The 27,490-nt window shown below is 38.7% G+C and overlaps 1 protein-coding gene across 6 annotated transcripts in view; it reads right to left on the reverse strand.

Annotated features, from left to right (window-relative positions):
* Positions 1-1,006: 1,006 nt before the first annotated feature.
* The window catches only part of LOC121322473 (melanophilin-like), a 34,749-nt gene continuing 8,265 nt past the window's right edge, over positions 1,007-27,490 (reverse strand). Inside the window, exons 3-18 of one of the 6 annotated variants that reach the window (XM_041262514.1) lie at positions 22,296-22,517; positions 20,063-20,199; positions 18,830-18,853; positions 17,655-17,696; positions 16,734-16,801; positions 13,371-13,463; positions 12,653-12,842; positions 12,156-12,382; positions 11,143-11,226; positions 9,120-9,299; positions 6,367-6,534; positions 5,779-5,940; positions 5,255-5,344; positions 4,630-4,687; positions 3,031-3,125; positions 1,007-1,831 (exon numbers count right to left, since the gene is read on the reverse strand). In XM_041262514.1, coding sequence (XP_041118448.1) covers positions 1,805-1,831; positions 3,031-3,125; positions 4,630-4,687; positions 5,255-5,344; positions 5,779-5,940; positions 6,367-6,534; positions 9,120-9,299; positions 11,143-11,226; positions 12,156-12,382; positions 12,653-12,842; positions 13,371-13,463; positions 16,734-16,801; positions 17,655-17,696; positions 18,830-18,853; positions 20,063-20,199; positions 22,296-22,517 — 1,867 coding nt within the window. In that variant the 3' untranslated portion in view covers positions 1,007-1,804. The remainder of the gene's footprint in view (positions 1,832-3,030; positions 3,126-4,629; positions 4,688-5,254; positions 5,345-5,778; positions 5,941-6,366; positions 6,535-9,119; positions 9,300-11,142; positions 11,227-12,155; positions 12,383-12,652; positions 12,843-13,370; positions 13,464-16,733; positions 16,802-17,654; positions 17,697-18,829; positions 18,854-20,062; positions 20,200-22,295; positions 22,518-27,490) is intronic. The other 5 variants (XM_041262515.1, XM_041262517.1, XM_041262519.1 and 2 more) reach the window with 5 other exon arrangements.

Consider the following 27,490-nt stretch of genomic DNA (forward strand, 5'->3'; position numbering starts at 1 on the left):
TCTTCAAAGCTTACATTCTGGATGCATCACCATTAACCCCCCTGGGCATCTGTCTTTTCCTGCATCAGTAACATTCATTTGCTTCAAGTTTGCAAGAGAACTGTATTCCGCAGTCTAAAATCTTTTTTCCATTTGAATTAAACAAATTATACTGGATTATGGTGCTGTAGACTTATTTAAAAAAAAGTGACCGCTTCAAATGTGGGTGGAACTCAAATAAAGCAGATGATGAAATCAATCTGCAGACTAAACAAAGAAACTTGGAGAAACACACAGTGGTTTTGGATCAGGTGATCCAAAGGCCTCCTTGAAATTAGGGCAACATTTTTATATTTCCTGATGCTATCAAACAGACATACAGTCACAGGCACAAGCATACTCTTGGGCTTGAAATGCAGGTGCAATCATGTTGTAATTTACAATAGTGTGCAGTACATTAAGTCCAGTGCATTAGTGAAACACTTAACTATTGATTGCCATGTGAATCTCACCTGTTACCTCTAGGTCTGCTATTCCTGTACCCTCGGCTCCATGAGAATTACGTTGGTTACAATCAGAAACTACGGGAGCAGCAGATCGTGATTGTACATAATCACAGCTCCATGACTCTTAATGGATCCATCTCTTAAAAAGAGATGAGCAGGAATCCATCACACTCTGGTGAATGGTAACCTAAAAGTTCAGGATTATCATTTCACTGTAAGCTGTAGTTTAACACTGTAAGTGTTTTACATGATATAACTATTTGAAATACAAATATATAAGACAGACTTGTAAGTGTTTGTGGAACTTTAGAAAAATATCAGCACATCTTAATCCTTTTAAAATCTAAAGTGAATAATTATTTTGGAAACTAAACAGGGTTGAATAATGCCAAACGTAAACAAAGAACATCTCAAGGGGAGATGATTTTAGCCTTACAAATATGAATATTATTATTTAATAATCTACTATTTCATATATTTAAAACCTTCACAAAAAACGAATGTAACCCACAATTGTTGTGTTAATATTTTATTGAGTATTTCTATATCAAGTGTACACAGTGGAAGGAAGCTAACATGTGGCAGTAGCAGCTATTCTATTGCACATAATGTAAAGCATTACAAATCTAAAATAATCTGGATTGAAGACACTTGCCAATAAATAAGACATATTTCTAAAAATGTATGAACTGTGGTGCTCATTTTGCAGGATCACTAATAAGTATAGGCAGCATTTCTTGGCTTTTTGATTTTAAATTGTATCTAACAATTTAATTTAATTTGGCTTTATGACCTAGTAAGACAAATATCTAGCTGGTAACATAGGACATTTAGTAATTAGCAGAATCAGCTGTCATATAAAACAACAATTGGTATTATTAGCCCACTGGTATAACCAGCTCAAAATGGTTTTGTTGCTCATTGCTGACATGCTGCAGCTGGAACAGCAGGGATTAATAATGTTTCAACAGACTGCAAGTCAGGTAGTACCTCAGGGTTTACAATTTACTGTGTGTGTGTGTGTGTGTGTGTGTGTGTGTGTGTGTGTGTGTGTGTGTGTGTGTGTGTGTGTGTGTGTGTGTGTGCATGTATTGTGCATGTATGCAAAGGAAACAATAAACTATGTTTTAGCAGTACGCTTCCTAATATGGCATGATATACAATGCATTTGTACAATAGAATTGAAGTTGGATTTCTTTTCTACAGTAACATTGAAAAGTACATCACTACACACAAGCTTGTCCTTCTCTTTTTGTTCCTCTATAAATATACTGCAGTCTAGGGTGGAATTCACTTTTGTTACATCAGGCTTTCTTTCTTTAAGGATGCTGAGCCATTATTGTTTCCTGAAAGACAAAAACAGAAACAAATGCATAACCCTGTCAAGTGTGTGGGGAGTGATGAGTCTGCAAAGTGATAAAGTAGGTGAACATTGTTCAATTATTACCACCTCTGATTCCTTCAGAATAGAGGTCTGTTCTCTGAAATGAGTATGCTGCAGAAGGTATTCTAAAAATGTGGATTTGATTCTTTTTCTTTTGGAAAAAGATGGAAAAAAATAAATACAAGTGACCTTACAATACTCTTCCACCTGATGGTGCTATGTAATTAGCATCAACTTGGAATATACTTCCTGATTACACTATACTGTCTACTGTCATTGTAACACGCTGCTTACCTTGAAGAGCAGTTTTAAAGTATTATAATTTATTTAGGCTTACGGTTAGGGTTGGTGTAGGGTTTTAGGGTTAGGGTTAGGGTTAGGGTTGGGGTTGGGGTTGGGGTAGGGGTTAGGGTTAGGGTTAGGGTTGGGGTTAGGGTTAGGGTTAGGGTTAGGGTTAGGGTTAGGGTTAGGGTTAGGGTTGGGGTTAGGGTTAGGGTTAGGGTTAGGGTTAGGGTTAGGGTTAGGGTTAGGGTTAGGGTTAGGGTTGGGGTAGGGTTAGGGTTAGGGTTAGGGTTGGGGTTAGGGTTAGGGTTAGGGTTGGGGTTAGGGGTTAGGGTTAGGGTTAGGGTTAGGGTTAGGGTTGGGGTTGGGGTAGGGGTTAGGGTTAGGGTTAGGGTTAGGGTTAGGGGTTAGGGTTAGGGTTAGGGTTTGGGGTAGGGGTTAGGGTTAGGGTTCGGGTTGGGGTTAGGGGTTAGGGTTGGGGTAGGGTGTAGGGGTTAGGGTTGGGGTAGGGGTAGGGGTAGGGGTAGGGTTTATACATTTCCAAACCACCACCAAGATGGATTTCTTAACTTAATCCACAATTACAATACATTTTCCTCAGTTTGGATCGAAAACATTACACCACATTAGGACACAGTTGCATTAACCGTAACAATAGAAAAACAACAACACAAACGACACTGTGCCTTGAAGACCAACATATATTTGATTTACAAGTTCTAGAGCCTTGAGTTGAGATGTTCCCATGCTGCAATGAAAGCACCCTCTATTCATCTGATCCAGACAGTGACCCTCCACCTGCTAACACCACCACAGAAACAGAGACACCCAGCTACAGCAAGGAGACAACCCACAGCTAGAAACATGCTCAGCTCATACCGCATACGCTGCATTTCTCTTGACCATAAATGCAGGAGTCCTTTGAGTCAGTGACCCTTTGTACAATGCATTTCGATCAAACTCATCTGTTTCTCCTAGAACAACATTTCAGAGAGTCACAGGGGATAGTGCAGTGCAATACTGTTCCCTATTTGTATGCAGTTTTCCCTTAAAAGTTGCAGTTTACAATGCTTTTCATTTACTGTTCTGTACAATAACCATACGTTTATGTTCTTACAATGACGCAGTAAAGTTACCAAAAGAAACATGCTTCAGTGATCTTGGATTATATAAGTTGGTTCTAGTTCTGTAAATTTACCAGTTTTTTTTTTCTCAAAAAATAGTCGTTAAATAAAGACAGAACTAAATGGCTTGAAATTATGACCAGTAGCAGCTCCTTCTAAGCACCCATGTAAGAAAAACTATCTAAAAATAAATGTATTGAATCTTATTGTTAACTAGAAACATTGTCTTTTGTACTGCTTTCCACAAATGAAACCTCCATGCTTGTTTTTATGAGAATACACACACACACACACACGCACGTGCACGCACATGCACACGTACACACACGTACATGCACACACACGCACACGCACACGTACACACACGCACATGCAGACGCACATGCACATGGACACGTACATGCACACGCACACACACAAGCACGCACACACACACACACGCACACACACACACACACACACACACACACACACACACAAACACACACACACACGGACACGGACACACACACGAGAAATAGCGAGGGTGCCCAGGCTGTTAAACACACTCCCCTGGTCAAGATTTTGATTTTCATGAACGTGGTCCATAAATGACAGTGGTAACAATAGTAGTACTGGTTATATAAGGCATGCATGATACATGAAACATATAGATATTATTAAGTGCCATGCATTGTTCGATTTGCAGTTCATGCTACACAACTGTACGGATGTTGTATGAGTTTTCCCAGCCACTACCGTAGCATATGATGTCAACTCAAAAATTCTGGAAAAATCCCTGTAATTTGATATGAGACCAAACACAAAATAGAATTGAAATAGCAATAGCAAGACAATTATGAAGCAGCCGTACCTGCACCCTGAGCAGCAATGATAATGCAAACACATCCACATGGCAGCCATGAACATTAACTGGATGGCCTATTTCCTCTATACTACATCACTTTACTGTACCTTTTGGTAACACCTTACATTGTGTCTCTAATGACTCTGTATTTACATAGAAAATACATGTGTGCATACAGATAATTACAATGTTATACATAGTTACAATGTACTTAGCTTTTTTTGAAAAATATATGTAAGTATGCAGTTATATCAGAAAAGGGTTAGGTTTAGGGTTCTGATTATCTTATGCAAAAAAATTACACATTGAGTACATTGCAACTATGCCTAATTACATTGTAATTCTTTGTAAGTACACATGTATTTACTCCGTACTACTATGTAAATACACAGTATTGAGAGACACTTGATGTAAAGTGTTACCTGCTTTTTTCTCTGTAAACAGGGAATTCAAAAGGACTCTCATACTGGGAACACTGCAGTCAGGTAAAAGTAGGGATTGTCTTACTTTGATTTAGATGTGAATTAGAAAGCTTTCTTCGCACCGACTGCTGTGTGGCCACTGTCTGCATACAAAACACATAAGAAGTAACCATGTTAATGCCACCCTTTTATGACTGCTTTTTAAAAATGTATTTATAGATATATAGTACTCTGAAATTTAAATCAGAACAAACTTCAGACCCTATCTAAAACACTGAAAAACTTTTTCATTAACTGCAAACTTTAATGAACCAAACAGGTTTTCATAAAACACCCCTTAAGAAAGCATTCCTCCAAACAGTCACGTATGCTCACACACACACACACACACACACACACACACACACACACACACACACACACACACACACACACACACACACACACACACACACACACACACACACACACACACACACACACACACACAAACACACACACACACACACACACACACACACACACACATGCGCGCACACACACACATAAACACACACATACACACACACACGCACACACACATGCACACACACACACACACATGCACACACACACACACACACACATAAACACACACATACACACACACACGCACACACACAGAAACTGCACCGCAAGGATGTGCATTCAACAAAAACACCTCCACTGACCTGTCCAGAAAATTTCTTTCTGTTTCTCTCCGGAACCACAGTCAGACCAGCTGCACTGAGGGCAGCAATTCTGTTCTCAATGTCTGAAACCTGGAAAGACCATTCTTCACACAGTTAAATGTGCTCTTATCTTTTCAGCTAGCAGAGCCTGGGTTAAACCAACAAGTATACTATGCAAAATGAAGCCATGCTATTGTCCATATATTGGCACTATAGCACTGCTTACATTATGCCTGTATATAATATATATTTAGATTCAGACCCTGGACTCCAATAATGAGACTCCCCCACCCACTGTATGAAAAAACAAACAAAATATAAGTGACACAAGGTAAATTTAATGTGGCTCATCAGAATGCTGTTGTATATATACAGTAACTACTAAATGTTGTGACTTCAAATATATTTTTATAATGCTGAATGCATTCCTTTTAACAGTGCTTCCCCTTGCTTGCTTTGCATGAGAAACAACAGTAGGTGGTGTGCACATATAACCCTTCATACGTGTCAGCTTATCACTTTACCTCACTCTCGGTGTTCTGGACAGCAGCTGCTGCATATGCCACCTTGTCTTCCAGCTCACTGAGCTCCGAGTCTGTGGTGCCGCTATACCGGCTCTTAGCAGATTCTTCCAGGTCCTTCAGTTTCTTCTCCAGGCTGTAGGTCTTACTAGCTGCCATGTAGACCTGTGAAGGGAACCACAGGGGAGAATAGGACCACTGATTCCAGAGACACAGCAGTACCACAGATATACTGTACCAAGCTTTCAATCTTCTGCAAAGTTCATGATTGAGACAAACCTTGCAATGGAGTGAGAGCCTTGTTAACCTTCTCACAATCACATGAACAATTTTTGAACTAAAAATGTCTGTCTTACACTGCTTTTGTTATACTGCTGTAAATTTAGTTTTCACTACACCACACATGCTATCGGACTGAGGAAAAAAAAAGAAAAAGGAAAAGCTCTGGATCAAAAAGGATGTATTTTCAAACTGCATCCTTGTATTGAAGGAAGGTATCTGTAGATGTCTTTATGGTGAGAGAGGGAGTAGACTTATTCTGTACAGTACATGCTCAGGATAGACTCTGAAAGAGGTTGCTTTTAAGCTTACATGCTGCTCGAGTTCTCTGTACGCCTCATCTGCCCGCGTTACATCTGTCCCCTGTAACTGCTGTCTTTCTTTGGGCTTTGGCGGTACTAACTCGGAGATCGCTCTTTCAGTGGCGTTTAAGGTTCTTAGCGCCTCTGTTGTGATGTCACAAAGCGTCGCAGCAGATCTCTGTAAGCCATGCACAACGGAACAGGAGTTAGTACACAGAGGGGCAGGCAGGATGAAGGAAGCACTGGAAAGCAAGTAGGTATCACTTTATATTAAGTGTCTCTAATTACTGTGGCTTTACATATTTATATTGGTGGTATTTAAAAATGTGTGCTTATTCATGATTCATTAATGTTTCTGTAAGGATAAGTACTGTTTGAGTTCATTTCAACTGAATAGTAAATCATACATTTGTTCATATATAATTCCATTTAAAATACAGAGAATTAATATAAAGTGTTACCATATATATATATATATATATATATAGATATATATATATATATATATATATATATATATATATATATATATATATATAAAACATAAACCTGCTCATGTTAAGAGACCACCTGTCTAATGTGACCAGTATACTTATAGTATACTTTTTCTTCATAACAATCTTGGACTTCTTCATCCGAATAGTTTGTTACTGGTGCATATACTTGGATGACCTGAAGTTCATAATTCCTTGAAACTTTCATTATTAGTCTTGCGGACCTCTCTGACATACTGTTAATCTCTACAATCTTATTCTTCATTCTCTTGTGGACAATGAATCCAATGCCTCCTGTTCATCCATCTGTAGTGCCTCGGTAGAAGAGAAGATGTCCGCTCTTGAGTTCTAGTAGTCCTTCGTCTTTTCGCCGTACTTCGCACTTGATTCTTCCAAGTTTCTTTCAACTCTTGAGGTATTGCTTCACCTGAAAGATATCTGCACTTGTCTTTGGCCAGGGTTAGTGTTCTTTGGTAGCCTAAACTCATAACCCGGTGATTCTTAGGACCCTAACTGGCCGCTGCCTTGGTCTGTTATGAAGATCAATCTTACTGCTATCTGTTTGGGGGATGATAAACACTGTACTGGGAGAATCTGACTGTTATTTACAAACCTGTGATATTCAAACTAACTGATGCTCTAGATAGTTCTAGATGAATATTACCTCATCTTTTTTATTTCTTTGAAATAAACAAAAAGGAAAAATAAATAAAGGAGAATTTTAATTGAAGTATGAGCTTATTATTAGCAGGCTTTCAGGTGGAAATGCAAGTACAGTTCAGCTGCAGTGATTCTTTTATCTCTTGATCTACGCTTGAAAGAAAACACAACATGTGAACGCCATTATTAGTCACAGTATGTTGAAGGATGGTGTAAATGTAAACTGCTCCCCAGACACGTGATGGCTTTGTGAGTGGCCTTGCAGCACTTTGCTTTATTTTTTCTAGATCATTCTAAAAAGTTATTTAGGTTAAAATTATGCCAGGACAAACAAACAAAAAAGGTAGTTTTTCATTTCCACACTTTGCTACATTATGTTTTTTCTATGATATTCCATAGTACACATTTATAAGGGTGACCACAAAAGACAAGGAAAAACAAATACAAATAGTATTGCAAATGGAACAGAATTGAAAGGAAACCATAAAGATCTAAGCCTTTTTCATGATGTGTAGAAACCATTATTGTGGCTTATGATTCTTCCTTATAATATCAGTAATAGAGATGTGTAGGTACTGTAGTAGACATATCTGTGGATAATAACACAAATCTCCTGCTTGTAAGTGCACTGAATCAGCCTGCTGTCTTATTCATTTCAGTGAGCAATCAGAGCTCCTTCTCTCATTAGCAGATGCAAACAGTCGACTGTAACAGTTGTATGGGGAGGAAGGGTGACGTGACATGTGTTACCTGTTTTTATTATAGCGAGCCTGAATGAAACAAACGCACCTTTGACTATATAAAAAAAGGAAAACACTGGCATGACAGGTCTCTCTGTTCTGATGATGAAGAGGCTATGTACTGAATGATAAAGAAGAACCCATTAGTGTGGAGGGCTGGTACTATTGGACTGCCTCTAATGGCCTTCACCTCCTCATGCAATGCACAAGCGAGAGCTCCAGTCTATTCATTTTATTCAGACACAAGCTTCTAAATCAAAAGAACCTGCAATCTCTTAATAAACAAATAAACACGTACATAACTGAACAAAACTGCTTCTTCTCTTATGCAGGTATTTAAGGAGTCTGAATATTCTTGGTATAAACTCTATGAAGTCTACCAGTCAATTATAGCTCTCCTATCCTACTGACCAATTGTAGTGCATAAATGACCTACAGTATTGCAGCAAACAGAAAAAAAGCATTCCAGGGAATTAAGTTTTTGTAATTATCCTTTTCAATACTGAACAGAAGGTCCATTAATAAAAACCACTCTGTGCATTCCACCTGTGTTTAATTTTTGCTGGTTTGTTAAATTAAAAGATGTACCTTATCTAAGGTAAGATTACAGTAGGTATATGTGACAGGCAGTGTTGTGTAATACACTGCCGTTACAGACTCTGTGCTGTCTGATTGGTGAGATGAGATGAGGTTAAAAACTATAAAACCATGAATGCAGACGAGCCTGGCTCATTTGCATAGCAGTTAAGACACTATTGTGCGGTGCACGGAGTCGCCAGTTCACGCCCGGCCTCTGTCTTGTTACTATACCAAGTCAAGGTCTGTGAAGCGAGCAGTAGACTATATTTGCACCGTGACGAGACCCTTACCTTCTGTGCTTCGTTTGGGAGGTCATCACTGGAGGAGCTCATCATTGCTTCTCTCTGGACCTTTTTTTTCCTCCCCTCATCTTCCTCGGATGACAGGCCCTTGTCGCTGATGTTTCCAGCCAGCTCGCCCAGCTTCTTCTTCAGCTTCTTCTCCTCCAGGTCTGCATCAGACTGCATGCCCTGGACAAGTTAACATCACTAATGAACCAGAGCTCTAGAGTTTCCTGTGCGATTTACTGATGTTAATAAGGGGTCAACAGATCCCTTTAGAGGGACAACACCAGCTGGATTTAGATCTAATATTGTTTGCATCTTTAAAAAAGATCTAAAGATTTTCCAAGAACAAACAGTTTGATTGGATTGGAGCATTAATAAGACGGCAAAGCCTTTACTTTTCTTTATGAATGTACATTTTAATTAACTTGTTACCGCTTCCAAATCACAACCACAACATAGATATTTTAGCTAATTTCCAAAAACAGTTCCCTTTCCTCGTTATCTAACAGATTTCCTCAGTGAATCATTTCAGTTGTTAGTGCCCTTAAATGGGACAGAGAGTTCAGATGGCTGTTAATGGCACCTACAAACACCCACCGAGTACCATGTTAATAATTGTAGCAGTAGGTAGTAGGATTGGCCTTTTCGTAAAGAAGCATTTGAAATATCAAAAGCGATTTTTCTGTGATGCACTTTTGCTTTCCTACAGTGTGCTTTACCAGTCCTTTTATTTTCAGATGCTACGTTCTGCTTCACCGCGGTAAATTTTTGTAAGGTTCTATCCTGAGGCATCTTGCTCACACTCTCTATCTGTCCTTTACTGTTGTGCTCCTTACCCGTTATTAGTTCTGTGGGTGCTGTTCTATTCAGAGCTGCACGTCAAAGTGATATTTTATTTCATACTGGTATGTTCCCGAGGTTAAAGGTATCTGTTGAGACAATGCAAGGTCTGATAAGACCCAGGAACGATGATCACGATCACCTTGGGCTCCACATTGTCACAGACGAGGTGAAATTTGTTTTTTGACCTCATGGCTCTCATGAAACCTTGTTTGTAGATGATTCTGCTGACCCACATCATGTCAGTCATCTCTATTTCTCTATTTTGTATCAGTATTTTCTTTCATTTTTGTTGGTCTTAAAAATAAAGATGCAGAACAATTTAATTTGAATTTTGTTTAACAGCAACCTGTTAAACCTGCACTCAGAATAGATCATTTTGGATCAGTTTACCAATACTTATTTAATTGCAATTTCACATCTTTGACAGACACTATATTGTTCCTCTGTACTCCTCTAAATGAAGGTACTGATCCCTTTGATGTCATTATTCTTACCTGGCTAATTACAGACTCTCTAATTAAGTTAATTTTCTACAATTAGATGATTCACTAATCCCCAATAAAGTCATTCTGTGTGAATGGTTTCATTCGCACAAGAGAAGAAGCTTAAAACATGGATTGATTTGTAATTTGAAAAAAGCCATTAAATGAAAAATGTATAGCCTGGAGAGTCTCTTTAATAAGCCACAACAGAACTTGAAGGAGTTTGAATTTGGGAGAACAAACAATCAAATTAGCAATGTTCTCACATGCAAATTTCCAAGTGCTTCAATCTATCTTGATTTTTCAAGCAGTACTTTCAGAAAGCCACTTAGGATCTGTTCCCTAAGCTCTTCCTGTGAGCCATTTCAATGCTGAACACAATTTCAAATTCTCAAAGCTCTGTTCCAAATTGTCTGCAATGCAACCAGCAAATACTGCTTGGTTCCCTCGTGTAACTTTAAACCATAAATCATATAATAAAAGCATTTATCAACATTTTTAAAAAGCCATAGAAGCCTGCATATACAGTATATGACGTCATGTATATGGTGCATTAACGTCAACTTCCTAACGTTTCAGTATGTTTAACATACCTTTATCAAGGTAAAGGGTGTTTGAAAACAAGCAGTGGAGGTATATATATGTGTGTATATATATATATATATATATATATATATATATATATAGTGGGGAATGTTTACCTGCTCTGAGGGCACCACTATTCTCTGTTCCAAGCGGTTTAGAAGGCGTTCGATAGCAGACATGCGCTTGTTCAACTCAGAGATCTGGAGGCAAGGGCAGAGATGGAAAAAAAGGGGAGACTGAAAATAGTGGACATCAGACCCAGTGAGAGTCAGCCAACACCACCAAGCCTGATAGCACCCAGTGAAACAGAAAGGAAACAAGAGGGGCATAAGAGTCCAGTGATGTGAATCCAAACCCAAAATATTATTCTCTGTGATTAAAAAAATAAAAAATAGGTTTGGTCAGTGACGGTTGTAATGAATACATAATCACAATGATTCACTGTACACTGCTGTATACAGTGAATACATGTGTTTCTCTTACAGACAGACACATAACAAAAAAAAAAGGAAAGAGGCCCCCAATTTGATTTCCCTAAATACCTTGAATTAAAATTTATGTACAAATATGTATGAATGTAAGCATATATGAATGTATCTACTTTGCTTTCCCATTAGATTTGTTCTCCTCAGTTTTTTTAATGAATTTACTGTAATATAGTTCTCATATTCTTTTAGCAAAGTCAAAAACACATCAATTTACCAAGCATGTGCACATGAATCGTCCAATACAATGTACATGCATTTACCACTTCAAAGAATCAAAGGGTATGTGGGTATGTGAACTAATCAATATGAGATAATGAATAGAAGAACATACTGTAGCAACACATTTGAACTAATCATTAAGGAGCTTTCTATCCACATCTGTGTATCCCTGTTTGTGCTGTGAAATAAAGATGCATCTCAATAATTCTCAGTCAGATGAGTAAATTAATCAATAAAATCAATGAAATGGTGGACAAGCTAATATCTGTGAGCCATGCAAACAAAACAAATGAATATGCAACAACATTCAGGACAGCTTTACATTAACATGTATCATCTTTTAAAAACTCAATATAGGCCACAATGATACAAAGAGATTGAAAACCACTTAAAACTAAATCTAAATTGATTGGGTGCTGTACCTGGGGCTTGGAGTGGTGCGACATTTCCTGGGAGGATGCTCGGCTCCTCCGCTTGGGGAAGTGATTCTGGTACAAAGGGAAGCGTGGCACCCCCTCCCCTTGCTCGTCAGAACTGTCCATGTCAGCGTAGTACTGGGAGCGCTGAGGCCCTTTCAACTGGCCTGTGGGGCTGCCTTTCGGAGAGGGACGCGCTCGAATCATTCTGTGCTCAGAGAAGTGGCCTTCATCTGGTGGTGGTCAGGTGGCAATAGGGCAAGGTGGGGAGCACAAGGGGTGACAGGGAAGAGAAACAACATGAAGAAACCAACAACAGGAACCACTGGACTGGGTTGTCCACTTGATCTGGACCAGCAGAATTATATATGACTGGAATTATTGAGTTTGGTAACAAAGTAACAGAATATATCTCATTAAGCCATTTCAAATCAGAGACGTTAAACACAGTCGGGACGTGTGTTTTTTTTTTTCATTGCTACAGCTGAACAAATTCTTCTTACCGGATTTGGAGGACTTCTCCAGACTCTTCCTGCGGGAGTTGATGCGAAGGTGCACTTCGGTGCTGAACTCCTGCTCTGGTTTCCCACCCACCTGCCCCTGCTCCTGCAGGATCTGCTGGAACATGGAGGCAATATCTGCCTCGGCGATCATCGACTCCTTCCGGGTGACACCTTCCCCCCCGCCCGAGTGCTGAGGAACAACAGCGGGAGAGCAGCACACATGGCTTTGTTCAGCAATGGCGATTATTAAAGATGAATGTGGGCTCATTCTCTCAGGAGACTCCCCTGTGGTGGTCTTTTGTTTCTAATGAACTACAAAACAATACAGTACCAACCATCTAGACAGCCCATAGCTTCTCATAGTCTCCCAAGCCAAAAGCCTCTTACAAGCAATCCATGTGGGTCCAACTATATTCTTTGTGTTAAAGAGTTTCCTTATCAGAGGAGCATTTACAGCAGTCATTAGTCCCCTGGACAGCAGCCTTTTTTTTAGTATGTTAACCGCATGCTTGTCATGCATTTCATCACACAGACCAGCCATCCTTAAGAAAATGTTATGTTTGATCTTATATGATTCATAAAAGTTGCATAGAAAACAATGCAGGTTATTATGCACAGTCACATTTTGATAAGATCAAAATAGGTCTAATAGCTGTATGAATGCTATTAGGCTTCACTGAAAGGAGTGGGAAAAGGACAGAGCCAAATGACCCAATACCTGCAGAGACTGTCGGCGGGACTGAGTAGAGTACTCAGAGTCCAGATCGAAATCAAGGGGGTGAACCGAGAGGAGACGCTTGGTCTTTCGCATCTTTAAAGCATCAAGAACAGAAATTCAATCGTTTTGAATCAATTAAGTAATCAACAACCCCCCTCCATCAATCGCCAGCCTAAAGAGAACAATAAAAGGACTGTCCAATTCTGGTCCCCTCGATTATTTAAAGAACAAAATGGTGGTGAGGGTCACTGCCACCTGATTCATTTAGTCACAGTGCAACCAACCCCCCGTTCTGCCTGCAAGCAGGAGGAAGAGCACCTCAGTCTTGGCCAGGTCCTGTGATATTGTGATATGGACGATTGTCTACTAGGTTGAGATCAGCCTACTCATTTCATTCATTTTCACAGGACATGAAATGCATGAGACACTAATAAGACACTAGGGGTAGGATTTTTAAAAACCAATGTTATTGTATCGAACTCGTGGTATAGTAACGAGAGCTTTAGTAGCTAGTGATTTTCAAACTAAATGTGTTAATTAAGTCAACCCATTAATGCTTTGAAATTGAGTCAATGAGGTCGTTAATGATCACATTTCTAGTTAAAATGCTTAATTGTTGCAGGTCACCTACATCACTTCCTGTCTAGATAAGGGGAACTCGTTAATCATAATGAATGTTAACGAGATCAAGAAAAATTAATGGAAGCATAATTTACTGTTATGGAAACTACCAGCACACAGGGGGAGGCTCTCCCACCAGCAAGCAGCAGCCAAATGGAAACAAAAAATAATGGGAATATCTATTTTGTGTATAATTTGTAAACTTCATTTAAAATTGGTCATTTTTCCATGCAGAATCTAAATTTATTTAGAACACTTCACATATAAAATGCTGATTTACGATTATCTGGCATGTGGGTAAAAATCGGATGGCACGGATTCAAAAAAAGTAATAAAAATGAAACCCCACTAGTCATTTCCCTTCTTTCAGGGAATATTTTGCCAGAGTTTACTATACACAACTCTTTGAATGTGCATTTTGAAGTCTTTTTTTGGTTAAAAAGAAGGAAATAAAATTCAGTAAGCCATCTATGTATATTGGAAGTGCTATTTGTGTTTGTAGTTGTTAGTTATTATACATGCATACCATGCATGTAACACTTCATTATATATTTATTAAGATTTTAAAATTACAATAGAGCTCCCTACCCAATGCACAATTTGTTTATAAGTAACTGTTCACTGAATTCCTGTAATCATGCATTTTCTCTGGTACTGTTTGCTAGCCTCCGCGATAAATAAACTCAACATGATTAGACGTAGCCACCGAACACTTACAGTATTATAAGAACATTTTATACGCATACAAACACGTGAAGGTGAAAGTGTACATTGTGCAAAATGTAGGTTGAGTCTGACAACATTAAATACGTTTAGGCAAGTTTCATGTCAATGGATCTGTGTGCCCTTCTACGCCTGTTCTTCTTTCTTGTGTGGAGACACAGGTGTTAAAAGTCAAGGAAGCATTGCAAATCCGCAATCCCCTAAGGAAACTTTATTGTAATATCTAATATGCTGTTTTCTGCACCAAGATTTCAGTTGTATAATTAAAACAAAATCTACAGTAGAGGTCAGCTGTCATATAATGTATGTATGCAGAATTCAAAATGGCGATAGTTGCATGGATAATTTTTTGGTACTGTTGTAACATTACACTTCATGCAAATAAAGTATATAATTTTAGCAATACAATAAACATTCCACAAAATTGCAAATGGCTAAAACAAGTGAATAAATCTCCTTTATAAACACAAGCATAGAAAAGGATAACATGTTCATAACTACAAATATTAAATTATCCAGGTTGTCTGCAAGACATTAACTCTGGTCCTGTACACTCTCTCTCTCTCTCTCTCTCTCTCTCTCTCTCTCTCTCTCTCTCTCTCTCTCTCTCTCTCTCTCTCTCTCTCTGTGTATCATCAGCCAGTCTGTTAAATTTCTGTTTCAAAGTTAATTATATATTGTTTCCTTAATTAAAACTCTCCTTTTCCAAGTGCAAATTAACTCCTGAAAATTTATGATAATTAACACAGATTTGCTTTTAAATGCACACGCAAACAAAAGAAATAGTCGAAAGAAGCACTGCTCATTAAGATATTTTTGGTTTGAAAATGCCAAAATCAAAGCTACATACCGATTTCTTCATTAACACTGGAGTTATCATTTACAACCTTTTGAAAATCCTGCCCTAGGTCTTTATTTGAATCAGACATTACAAAAAGATTCATTCTGCAAACTGATATGCACACAATTATCACAAGGGACCTTGTATGCACCATGGAAACCTAGTTTTAAAATTCATATTTAGGACTAATTTTATAGTCTGTATTGGACCAGATTTGAACAATCCTGAAATACACACTAGAATCTGGCATCACTATTGAGTTAAAGATATGCTTTTAGAGGAGATAATTTAGACAATATAGTGTAAGTGAATCACTATGAAGGAAAGTCAGTTATTTCTGTTTAGCATTTGATTAACTTTCAGAATTGTATCAGGGTGACCAGTTGTGAGTAGACATCAGCAATCTAAAATGAGAAATGAAACATAGGATGACATGTCATCCAGGAACACATCACTGCATCGTGGTGGTTATTCAGCCATTGTGTGCTATAAATACCATACAAATGCTGGCATTGTTGTTATATAAATTTGCCACTGTTATTTGAATATGTGTTCCCCTTAAGTCTTTTGACCTATAGTTGTATAAGAAACATTTTTATTAATGTTCCAGGAGGAAGGGTGAGGCCGAGCCCGAAGCCTGAGCCTCTCCCCCTTGGAGAACCATTGCCTTTAAGATTAGCCTTAAGAAAGGAGTACCATCATACATGTTGGATAAAAGGGAAAACTTAATACTCAAACCTAATCATTAAAAGACATTTGCAATTAGGTTTGGATCAAGCTCAATATCCAAAGCATCTATCTTTGCAGTTACATAAATACGGTACTATAAAATTAGGCTGAATGAGGCATAACAAAGCAGAAACCATTATCCTGTGTGCAAGGTCATCTCCCAAAAATGTTCCTTTTATTAATGTGACACTGAATCTTTTTATTATAAGACTTTGTATTAATGTTGTTAATGGAGCCTTTACAGAGGGGTAAACTGAAAAGACACTTCATGTCTTGAAGGAGACATTTTGTACTTTGTACTGTAAAGGTAAGTGACTCTTCAAAACACACCAGTCATAAAAGAAGAAAAGAAGAAAAATATGACGAGATCGAAATTATCACATTGCTTTTTCTTAGATAATAATCATAAAAAAAAGGTTGTGATGTTTTTAATGAAATGTCATTTTTACCAGTCTGTAGCGCTGAGCCTCTGAGGCATCAATGGTGACCTCATCCTCCTCAGGCATATCGTACATGTCTACAACAGCAGATGAGAGTATCAGCAAAGAGACACTTGACATTACCAGAGAAAAACACATTTCTCCCATAGCCCCTGAGAGCCTGAGACCCCAGACTACTGAGGAGGATAATGTCTGTCCGCTTGTGCAGGTCATGTAAGCCGTGCTGAGAGAGAGTACGCTGCAGACGCACACTATAGCAGACACGAGCACAACCTGGGCAATATCAGAGTTATTTCAATTAGATCTGGTTTCATATTCATTAAACTGTTTTATACCCGTTGCTGGTTTCTTTGACAATAATCTTTAAACAACCCTCAAGTTAAACCTTTGTGAACAGGACCCACCTTTTCCTTTCTCTTGCCATATGTTTTAGCTACTTGCTCTTCTGACTGACATGACGTTAGTGCTGTCAAGAATCCAATTGTCCTCTGTCACATTGCTCTCTCCAAGAAATACTTCTCACCAAGGTGCTTATCTTTGGAGTTTGTTGTCCGAGTGCATCGTTTGATATTCAGCATTCAAAAGAACTATGTGTACTCCTCGACAGACAGTAGTGGACTGTAAGTGAAACTGTGTCATTGTGGTTGAGTTAGGGTCATATCTCTGCAATAGACAGCAAATGGACCAGAAAATGGAGTGGAACTTGTGTCCTTCACTCTTAACTAAGTTTGTAAAATGAAAAGCTCATGGTGCTGTATATCTGTATGCAGTACAAAGTGCACATCTCTGTGTATATCTGTTCAGCATCGGCAGGTGAAAACTCATGCCTAATGTTTAAACACACAGATTATCTAGTCTATTAGTTTAGTTGTGCTTATTAAGACTACAATCTGGTTCAATCCTCATTCCCAAATCATGTTTTCTACCCACCTCGGACATCAGGCATGCTGTATGTATTGTCATCATGGGAGCCTAAAAGAAGGAATATAAAAGAAAATGTAATCTTTTCCAATGTTTTGATAACTGTTGCACCATCACCGGATAGCAGTCAACAATAATGGCTTTTGACCCCGAGCAATCCACCCACGAGCATGACTGCAAACAACTCTGCAACTCAGTAAGAGTATTGATTAGTCAGGAGAGTGACTTAATTATTTGCCATGTGTCAAGTCAAAAACTGGAAAGCATCAAGTCTGGCATGGACCACACAGCTCTTTCGTTTTAATAAATGATGCACTAATTGTAAAATGACACACTAATTGCTTTTGTAAAGACTGAATTACTTTACAGAATATGTTGCTGAAATGCCACATAGTTTGAAAGAATGGAAAATCCAGAAACCTTGCAAGTTTGCAAACCAATATTCATGCAAAATAAAATAACTGTTTCATCAATATCAAATCATATTTATATCATGATGTTCTTTCTTTCTTACTTCACCCCTAATCTAAATGATGCCTTCTACATTGGGATATATCAGAATGACAGTCCCTTTGTGAAAGACCCAGTACTGCCCCTCCACCAGTAACCTCCCTCTGCACTTCTACATACACATTACGAAAACATGAAATTACCTAAAGTATACAGCTCGTCCGTGGCTTCATATACATTGTGATAGAAATACTAGATGTAGGATCCAGTGCTGATTTTGCAATGCTGCTTTTAAAAATACATTCATAAAAAAATATTAACCAGAAAAACAGGGCCCAGAGGCTGCAGTCCAACAGTTTTATGTTCCTCTTAAAAAGCAGCACACACTTTTTACTTTATCAGAAGGTTAGTAAAACAGACCCCATGATGCTTGATTAGCCAAGTCACTCATGAGGGATACAGTATTTAGAAGTATTGGTCACCTTTGTTTCTAATGCAAACAAATAAAATGGATAGGGAGGAAAGGTACCCTCAAGTGCTTTTGAAAGACTAACAGACAGCCAATATCAGAGCAGGATTTTCATCAGCTCATAGTACACAATCTTCTGAACTGTATGAATTCTATTTGATGTTTCACAGCTTGTGACACCTTAAAACAAACGACAAGATAGCAGAACACTGGCACCAGGCAAAACAAGCAAAAGTCTACTTAAAACCCCTGAAGAGAGACTTACTGTCATCGGATTCCCAGTTTGAATCTGAAAGAAATCCCACAGTAGGTTAACATTATTGAAAATCAGAATAAATTTACATTGTGACCTAATTTCCACTGTACTGCAATGATAAGGCATGCTTTGTGTAATTAGGAAGGACATTAATCTCATATCCTAGCTCTAACCCTAACCCCAACCCCAACCCCATACCCAACCCCAAACCCAACCACAACCCGATACCCAACCCCATACCCAACCCCATACCCAACCCCAGAGGCAAAATGGGAGTTGGGAGGTAAAGAGAAAGAGAACTAAAAGAAAACAATTGCTAAGCACGCTGGATATACACCAGCACGATACCTGTTCGTTTTGTTCGTGTCTGTTTTGGCCATCATTTAGTTTTGTTTTACAAAGTGTTTTATTTGTTTAAAACTGTTATTTTGTTATTAAACTTGTGAAAACAGTGCTTCCATACAGCAGTACTGTGTCTGTCTCCTCCTTGGTGTGACATTACCTGCAAGTACTCTTGTCACCAACACCAACACCAAAACAGACACTAAAAATTACACTAACACTAACATCAACATCAACATCAACACCAACCCTAACCCTAACCCTAACCCTAACCCTAACCCTAACCCCAACACCAGCTGTAACCCTAACACCAACACCAACCACCAACACCAACACCAACACCAACACCAACACCAACACTAACCCTAACCCTAACCATAACCCCAACACCAACACCAAATCTAACCCTAACCCTAACCATAAACCTAACACCAACACCAACACCAACCCTAGGCCTAACCCTAACCCTAACCCTAACATCAACACCAACACCAACTATAACCCTAACACCAGCACCAACACCAACACCAACTCTAACCCTAGCCCTAACCATAACACCAACACCAACTCTAACCCTAACACCAACACCAACACCAACACCAAATCTAACCCTACCCCTAACCATAACCCCGACACCAACACCAACACCAACCTTAAACCTAACCCTAACATAAACACCAACACCAACACCAACCCTAACCCTAACCCTAACACTAACCCCAACCCCAACCCCAACCCTAACCTTAACCCTAATACCAACATCAATACCAACACCAACCCTTAACCCTAACCCTAACACTGACACTAGCCCTAGCCCAATTGTATGGCATGTTCAGCTCTACTGGTTCCTACAGCCAGGTTCTGCAGCACCTCTCTTCACCCCTATGAAGTCATACCTACCTGCTAGTTCCGATTTAAGCCTCTGCTCGCTGTGGAGTCTCTTGTACAGCGATCGCATCACCTTGGCGCTTCCGAATCGTTTGAAGCGTGAGCGGACGTGCTCGTGATACCAGTCCAAGGAACCCATTTTCACAACCCTGGAGAACAAGACATTACACTGCACGCATTTTTATTGATTGATTGATTTATTCATTCATTTTTTATATTTTATGGGTAATAACCATTTTCATTTAATATGGCCAAATTCTATACTATTTTGTTGTATATTTGAATTATTTTTTTTTGTTTTTTGGAACATGCCCTGTAAGTTGAGTCTGTGGAGTCAATGCTTTGGAAACATTAGTAGAAACCAAAATTGTCCAAATTTTAGGCTCAAAGAGCCCTATAAAAAATATCACAAACTAAACTAAATAGTAGCAACTACACTAAGTAACAGCTTCACTGGTTTTCTGCTCATTTGACATGTTGCATGTTTATAAAACATCAGCTTTGCTGCATTATAACTGTGCTTGCTTTTAACAAAGACTACAGGTGGCCCGTGCAGTTTTTTCAAATTAAAAGCCTTAAATGATGTACTTCAAAATGGTCATCTGTTGGACAGCCCTGCTCTAAACAAATGCTTAAAGTTTTTTTTAAAAAAATGTGTCTTGCCAGATAATAGAATTTGCCAGTGGTGGTTCTGAATATCAGTTCAATAATGATGTGGAATTTTTTGGTTCCACAAGGTGGCAGCATTAACACTTGTTTCCAATACGGAAGCGATAAAAAAAAAGTCAAGGATTGCACACAGATCAGTGGCAATAAACACTTCACTGTGTAGATTAGCTCACAATCCATTCAGAGTGTAACACTCGGCTTTACACAATAAACTGGCCAATAAACCAATCAGCAGACACATGTAACAGTCCACAAAATATACTCAAACCAAATCTGAATGCACCAAATCATTCCCAAAACATGTGTGCGAGCAACATTAATCATAATTCCTACATTTTCCACACCAGGGTTATTTTAATTAACAGCAGCCTCTAAAAAACTACCTTTAAAAATGCTTTTCTAATATGTCAAGAATTGGATGAAAGCAGTGAGGGTTTAAACATGATTATAAGTCATCCTGGGTTTTCTACATTCCAATATCAAACCTGTGTATGTGGTATGAGTAGTAGACAGTTCTGTGTGCTATGCTGCCACCAGCTATGAGTGTTTACTAAGTTGTTCAGGGTTGAACAATCTATGCCTCTGTGAAATAACATTCAGCCTAGACACCACGACCAAGAAATGGGATGAAAAACACATTTCAATGTCCGTCCTCTTTTAAAATATTTACCAGCTTCAAGAACCAAGAAGTCCAAATCTCTGCACAAACAGAGTCCATGGTCAAGTATTCAATCTCATATCGCACTGCCCTTTCTCTCCTGCAGGGGTCATCAGAACCCGTAATAGCCGTGCATTAACAGAGCTATCTGCTGGATATGCTTGCAGCCTCTTTGTTTCAGCTGTGCATGGCAGCTGTAGATTATAACATCTTATAACAGTCCTGAGAGGGGATTCAGAAAGAGCATTGTCCTCTCCTGTTATTTGTATTTACAGCAGACCATGTGTGGTCTCCTGGGGGAATTGCAAGTTACAACTGACTTTCCGATGTCATGCTGGATTTGTGATGCAGAGATTATTGCTGATGCAGAGATTGTGATGCAGAGATTATTGCTGTTCCTGGAGGTAGGGGACCACAGCTCGCTCCAGTGCTTGCATTGATCCCCTTTGATGATCAATTCATTACCCTTGCAGATTCAAATGAAACCTAATTTACACAGAATCAGATTTCTTTCCTTCCTTTCGCCAGTGAAGATGAACTCCTTTTTGTGTGTGTGTGTTTTTTTTTAAAGTAAGGTACATATCTCAAAAAGAATAACGTAATGTTAATATCATCAACTCTCTATTGTCAGGGCAACTGAACAAACTTTTATTTAAACAAAGGTATTAAGTGCTGTAGGGTTGCAGGATGTTATACTCAGGACAGAGATGTTGAAGCGATGAATCAGCAGTCATGTTGTGTTCCCTGCAAGGGATTAAAATGGGTTGGCAACATCACATATGTTTCTTATGCTGACACACTAATTATGCAATGCATGCTTTTAGGTGTAGGTGCCTTTCTAGACCAATGCTTCTCCAACAATCTAATAGGTTAGAAGACACTTCCTTGTGAATTCTCTACTTCTCTACAAGGCCTCACCGAGACGTCCTGCAGGGGTCGCACACCCAGCCGCGCTCCTTCTTGTTGTAGCGGCTGCAGGACTTGCAGGTGTAGAGGCGGCAGTCCAGGCACTGGCGCTTGCTGTTCATCAGGAACTTGAACGGCTGCAGACACCGGATGCAGTGTGAGTCCGTCAGACTGGACTGGGTCCCTAGCAGCTCCAGCTTCGTGTCCTCCTTCTCGAGCTTGGTCTTCAGCTCTCTAAATACAAAGGAGTGGAGCGAGGGGTGGAGTGAGGCCACGTATTAAAATGGGCATTGTGGGCTGATGTTTTCTTTGTATTCTACCACTTAGATCCATTCTAGCCTGAGAGAGCTCCATGTTAGAGAGTATGGAAGACATCCTTTAGAGAGGCGAGGTGTGTTAGTTTTTATTGGGTGTCACGTGAGAATTATTATTAATACAGGGGTTGGTTAGCATTCAGGACAAGCCACAGCAGACATGGCTCAGATTTGTTTTCCCATTAGAAATTAGGCAGTTAAAGCAACTTTTGTACATGCAATACATTTGCCTTAACGTCTGTGCATCTTCCAATCATTTGAAGCTGCCGGTGGAGGCACTTGGTTCATCCCTACAGAATTCCAGGATTTATCAAGCACCAATGGGTTAACTACATTGAGTATGGTCATGATATAAGGTTTGTTATGCAACTTCAAAGGTTATTTGGTTGCCTAATCAAATCATTAGGAATTCAGCAGAACTAAGACCAGTCCAGACCAGATCATTGAAGCACATGGTATAATAAGTTCAAGAAAGAACTGGGGGCTTTTCTTCAAAGGGTAGGTCTTGTTGGACCAGCAGAGAAAGCAGGAGAAGGGAGGTGCAATTCAACATGTGGTGCAGCAGGCTTGCTGGGGAAAACATTATTTTGCTGCTCCTGAGATGTATGTTCCAATGATTAGAGCGAGTGTTAGTGTTAAAGGAAGCTCGTTCAGTGATCTCTGGCGCTTCTTGTTGTTAGTGTGTTAGTGGTTCAAGATTGAGCTGGAACAGTTAGGAGCTGAGATCTTGAGACCTGCCAATTGTTCCATTGGCTTATAATTACTGGCATATGCACAAATGGACAGATTGCAAATTATTAATGAGCTACTTCAGTGATTTCTTGTAACCTCCAGTTCTCATTGTTATTTGCTAGAAGATTGTTTTTTACAATGGCACATGAGAATATATTTATCTCATTTAGCTCTGTAAACTCCAGAGATACTGTACAGTATCCATGGAAACAGTAGAACCACATTATAAAAGAACCTCAACATACAGTAGGTAGTTTTCTTTGAGATTAGCAAAGCTATTGGCATTTCGATTTACTTTTTTTATATTCTTCACAAAAGAGTTATTGTTCATAGTCCCTTGCAGCAGAATAAACCCATTGATCTCAACTCTGGGTATGCTGTTTTAAACAGCTTTGTCTTGCTATTGCATTATTTATTGACCTTGTAGGAATTCCTTTGAATCACACAGCCAAGCCCATACAGAGTATGCAGCATATCAGAGGAAATGTAAAACTTGAATATGAGGTGTTGCTTGAAGAAGTCAACATATTTTAAAAGACTGTAATAATGTTAATTACTGTTATTTACTGGCATAAACACCCATAATCACAATTAGCAAGCATTCTTCTCATGCAATGAACACATTTACAGCACATGCAGACAGCACTCCCTGTTGTATACGCAATCGGAATCCTTCCAATGCAAATAGTGCATTCAGAATTCCATACCGGTATCCTGAAGCACAGAAACACCCATCCAATGAGAATTAATACCACAGAAAAGGGAACTGTCCTTTGTTCCCTTTTGGCATACAGAATTATCTTCACTTTCTTGTCAATATAGTGTACACTATATAAGAATGTTGCCTCATATTGTGCATATATGCAGCTCATTCTGTTTTACCGTCCTTGAATACACTATTCACCACAGCAATCTTGAGACAGAAAAGTTAGCTGCATATGCTGGTAATAGCTGAGCACTTAATTTTGAAATGTTTGTACACAATTACTTGGAGCAGGGTGACTGAATGACCACCACAACACACTGAACCTATTTTCAAATAAAAGAATTACTTTCAATTATATACTTTTCCCCTCTCTGCAGGAATCCTTGGCTAAAAGTGACCTGTTTTTTTTTTTGTTTTTTTTTTATATATCCTTTGCAATAGGATATATAAAAAAGGGGATTGTATAGGCCATATAAATTGCTCCCTGCTGACTTAACCTACAATAGTATACTGTAAACCAGATCACAAATTTTGCCAAAACCGATGCCTCAGTGATTGTAGAATGTTTGCAGAAATGAACACCTAAAAATGTAATAGTTAAGACTATAACAGCAGTTTCACAAGCCCCTTGCTGGTTAGTTGTTGATCTTTCTTTGTTTTGTTTTTTATTTACTCTACAACAGTGTTATAATCTTGTTGGAAATATAGCACAGTACCATACTTGGTTTCTCTCTCCATTTGAGTCATGTGTTACAGGTAATAGGACCCTACCTACATCCTGCAGACAACATTGATAATGCAAGGCTCGGGTAGGGTCTAATTACATGCAACACAGGAATTGAACAGGAAAAATGTAAAAATAAAGTCTGCACAAGGAGGCATCAAACATTGCATTTCAAAACACGTAGCTCTTCCAGTTCCCTTACTCATACAAAAGTTAAAGCCTGCTATTAATACTATTAGGATTTCCATATCTGAACTGATGCAAAATCCATATCTGACATCTGTATCTTAAGAGTCTACTTCCTATCCCTTCTTTCAATAACCTTCCACTGTCAATATATCCAGTGCTATGCAATGCACTTTCCTCTTGGTGCTTTGTGACTGTGTCAGGGGAGCTTGATGCTCTGAGGCTGCTGGACTTCATCGGTAGAAGTTTTAATGATGATTTTCAGTTGTTTACCCTATGCAGTAAAAGGGGTTGGATGTCATGGTCACAGGCCACCCAAGATAAACAATGAGAGTGGCCAGTACTTAATACATTTATTAGAGTTTAGTCTTCTATAATGTTTTACAGTATAGTGCTAAAGGCTATCAGTAGATGGAACAGGATTTGTATGACTAGCTTCTTGCTGTTATGCAGATACTGCAAGTGCCTGTACATTAAAACTCCATTTGATTGCCTTCTGGGCTATCAAAACTTCAAACAGACCTTATTTAAAGTAAAAATCCCTGACAGCGGCATATGTAAATAAGTCTAAGACCAGCAGATTCTTTCAATCATTTGCCTCTTAGCATTTTATTTTTAAATGGAAAGATTATCCTCAGGGAGCATTCTGCAGCTTGGGATTTAATGAAAGAACAGCCACAGTCCTATTTTTCTCCAGCCCATATTAAACAGCTGGCTGAGTGAGACCCATTTAAGGCAATAACACACAAAGCAAACAACAGCCTTGAGCAAAGAAATGACTTCCAATTATTAAACACATGGCTGGGTCCCTCCAAGACTCCCTCCGTTGGAGATCTCTCTGGTTTGGAATGAATGCCATAGGGACTGGTCTGGTTTTAATAATGCATAACAGACATTTGCAACTGAAAAGTATAAGGATGTGGGTTTCCTATATTTTAAATGAACCCCTTCAATGCTACAATTTAAAGAAGAGATAATCAAGGTTTTAGAGTCCAGTAACATTATCAAGGGACCCTATATATGAAGGTTTCTTGGTTTTACTTTATTGCAGAGATGCATTTTACATACCACGACAGATTACACATTGTCTGGTCAGGCTTACTTGAATTGTCTAACTTTAATCATATCAGGGTACATACAGCACAGGATGTGATTAGTGCCAGGAATTTAGGTCATACAGTATTTGAATATGCAGGTAAGCAAAAACCAAAAGATCAGCAGAAAGGAAGGGGCATTGACGATGTTGCTAATAGAATAACAGATAAGAAAATTGATTTATTATGGGTTATCCACTGTGCTGTTACACTAAAACATTCTAACAGTAAGCAAACTAACTGCAACACAATGCAATATGTGGCTAATCTTTAAAATACTATCAGTATGTTCTAATATAAATATGTACTGGTTTATTTCAGTAACATATCGTATTGAATTATTTAAGCATATATTTTGTATGTATTCAACACTTACTCATTTTGGTATGTTTTTTTTTTTAAACATTAGCTTATTCATAATTACTTTGTGTTAGTGCTAGGTAGGAATTATTGTTTACTTAAATTAGAATTTAGAAAGTAAATCCCACATTACATGTAACAACATTTAAATTGCAGACTAAGTAAAAAGTGTGTTGAAATTTTTAAATTAAAAATCAAAAAGAGGGAAGCAAACTGGTTAACGAGTCTCACTGTTGTTCTGTACGTCACACAGAGAGACATGGCTGATTTTTAATGAAGCATTATTGTGGGGTTGTGAGTTTCTTATTAATCACAGCTTGGTATCGAAAGTGTTGCAGGGAATTCAATCTCCAGGTTACTAATTCACTAATGGTACAAAATGAGAAATTGTGTTCAATCTTACATAGGATGAAGTCAGATATAACTAACATTAACAGTACATTACCATGCTGTTCCTTTCCCAAACCCTCTATTACACTTTGCTACGCTTTTAAGACAGTGCTAAACTTCAGGGGGTTCAAAAATAAACTTTTACAGCCTGTCGATGGATGACTGTGGAAGCCAATGTATGCCTATGTTAGAAGTCCAGTGGCACTTGTCAGGAAAGAGCATGTAAGAATTGCTGGCATTGTACATTATCTTATCAATGATTAGCAATGGTGACTGGGATGAGAACAAGCAATCCTACAGTCGCAGACACTGTCTGTCACCAAGATCTAAGGTGCTCTGCTCATATTAGTATTCCAAATAATCTCCCCTTGTCATTAGCAATTGTCCTGGGCAGGGATATTGACACCACGCACAAATGCGAAGTTCACTTTGTGCACATCACCATATAAACCCCTCAGACTTTCTTCATTAGAGAAACAGGCATTGACAGTATGAGCACCGCTACTCAGTACTAATAAATGTATTTTGTATTTTGTGATTTTATATTTATGCACTACAATTACAATTTGCTATGCATAGTAAAAGTGTATTAGTTAAAGTCTATTAACAAACCCTCCATATAAGTGCCCTTGTCTTCAGCTTGTCTGACCATAGCCTGTGCACTTGTGTACATGTCCTTTGTCTGTTAATGAGCATTTAAA

The sequence above is a fragment of the Polyodon spathula genome, chromosome 10, assembly GCF_017654505.1.
Source record: "Polyodon spathula isolate WHYD16114869_AA chromosome 10, ASM1765450v1, whole genome shotgun sequence".
Classification (NCBI taxonomy): Eukaryota; Metazoa; Chordata; class Actinopteri; order Acipenseriformes; family Polyodontidae; genus Polyodon; species Polyodon spathula.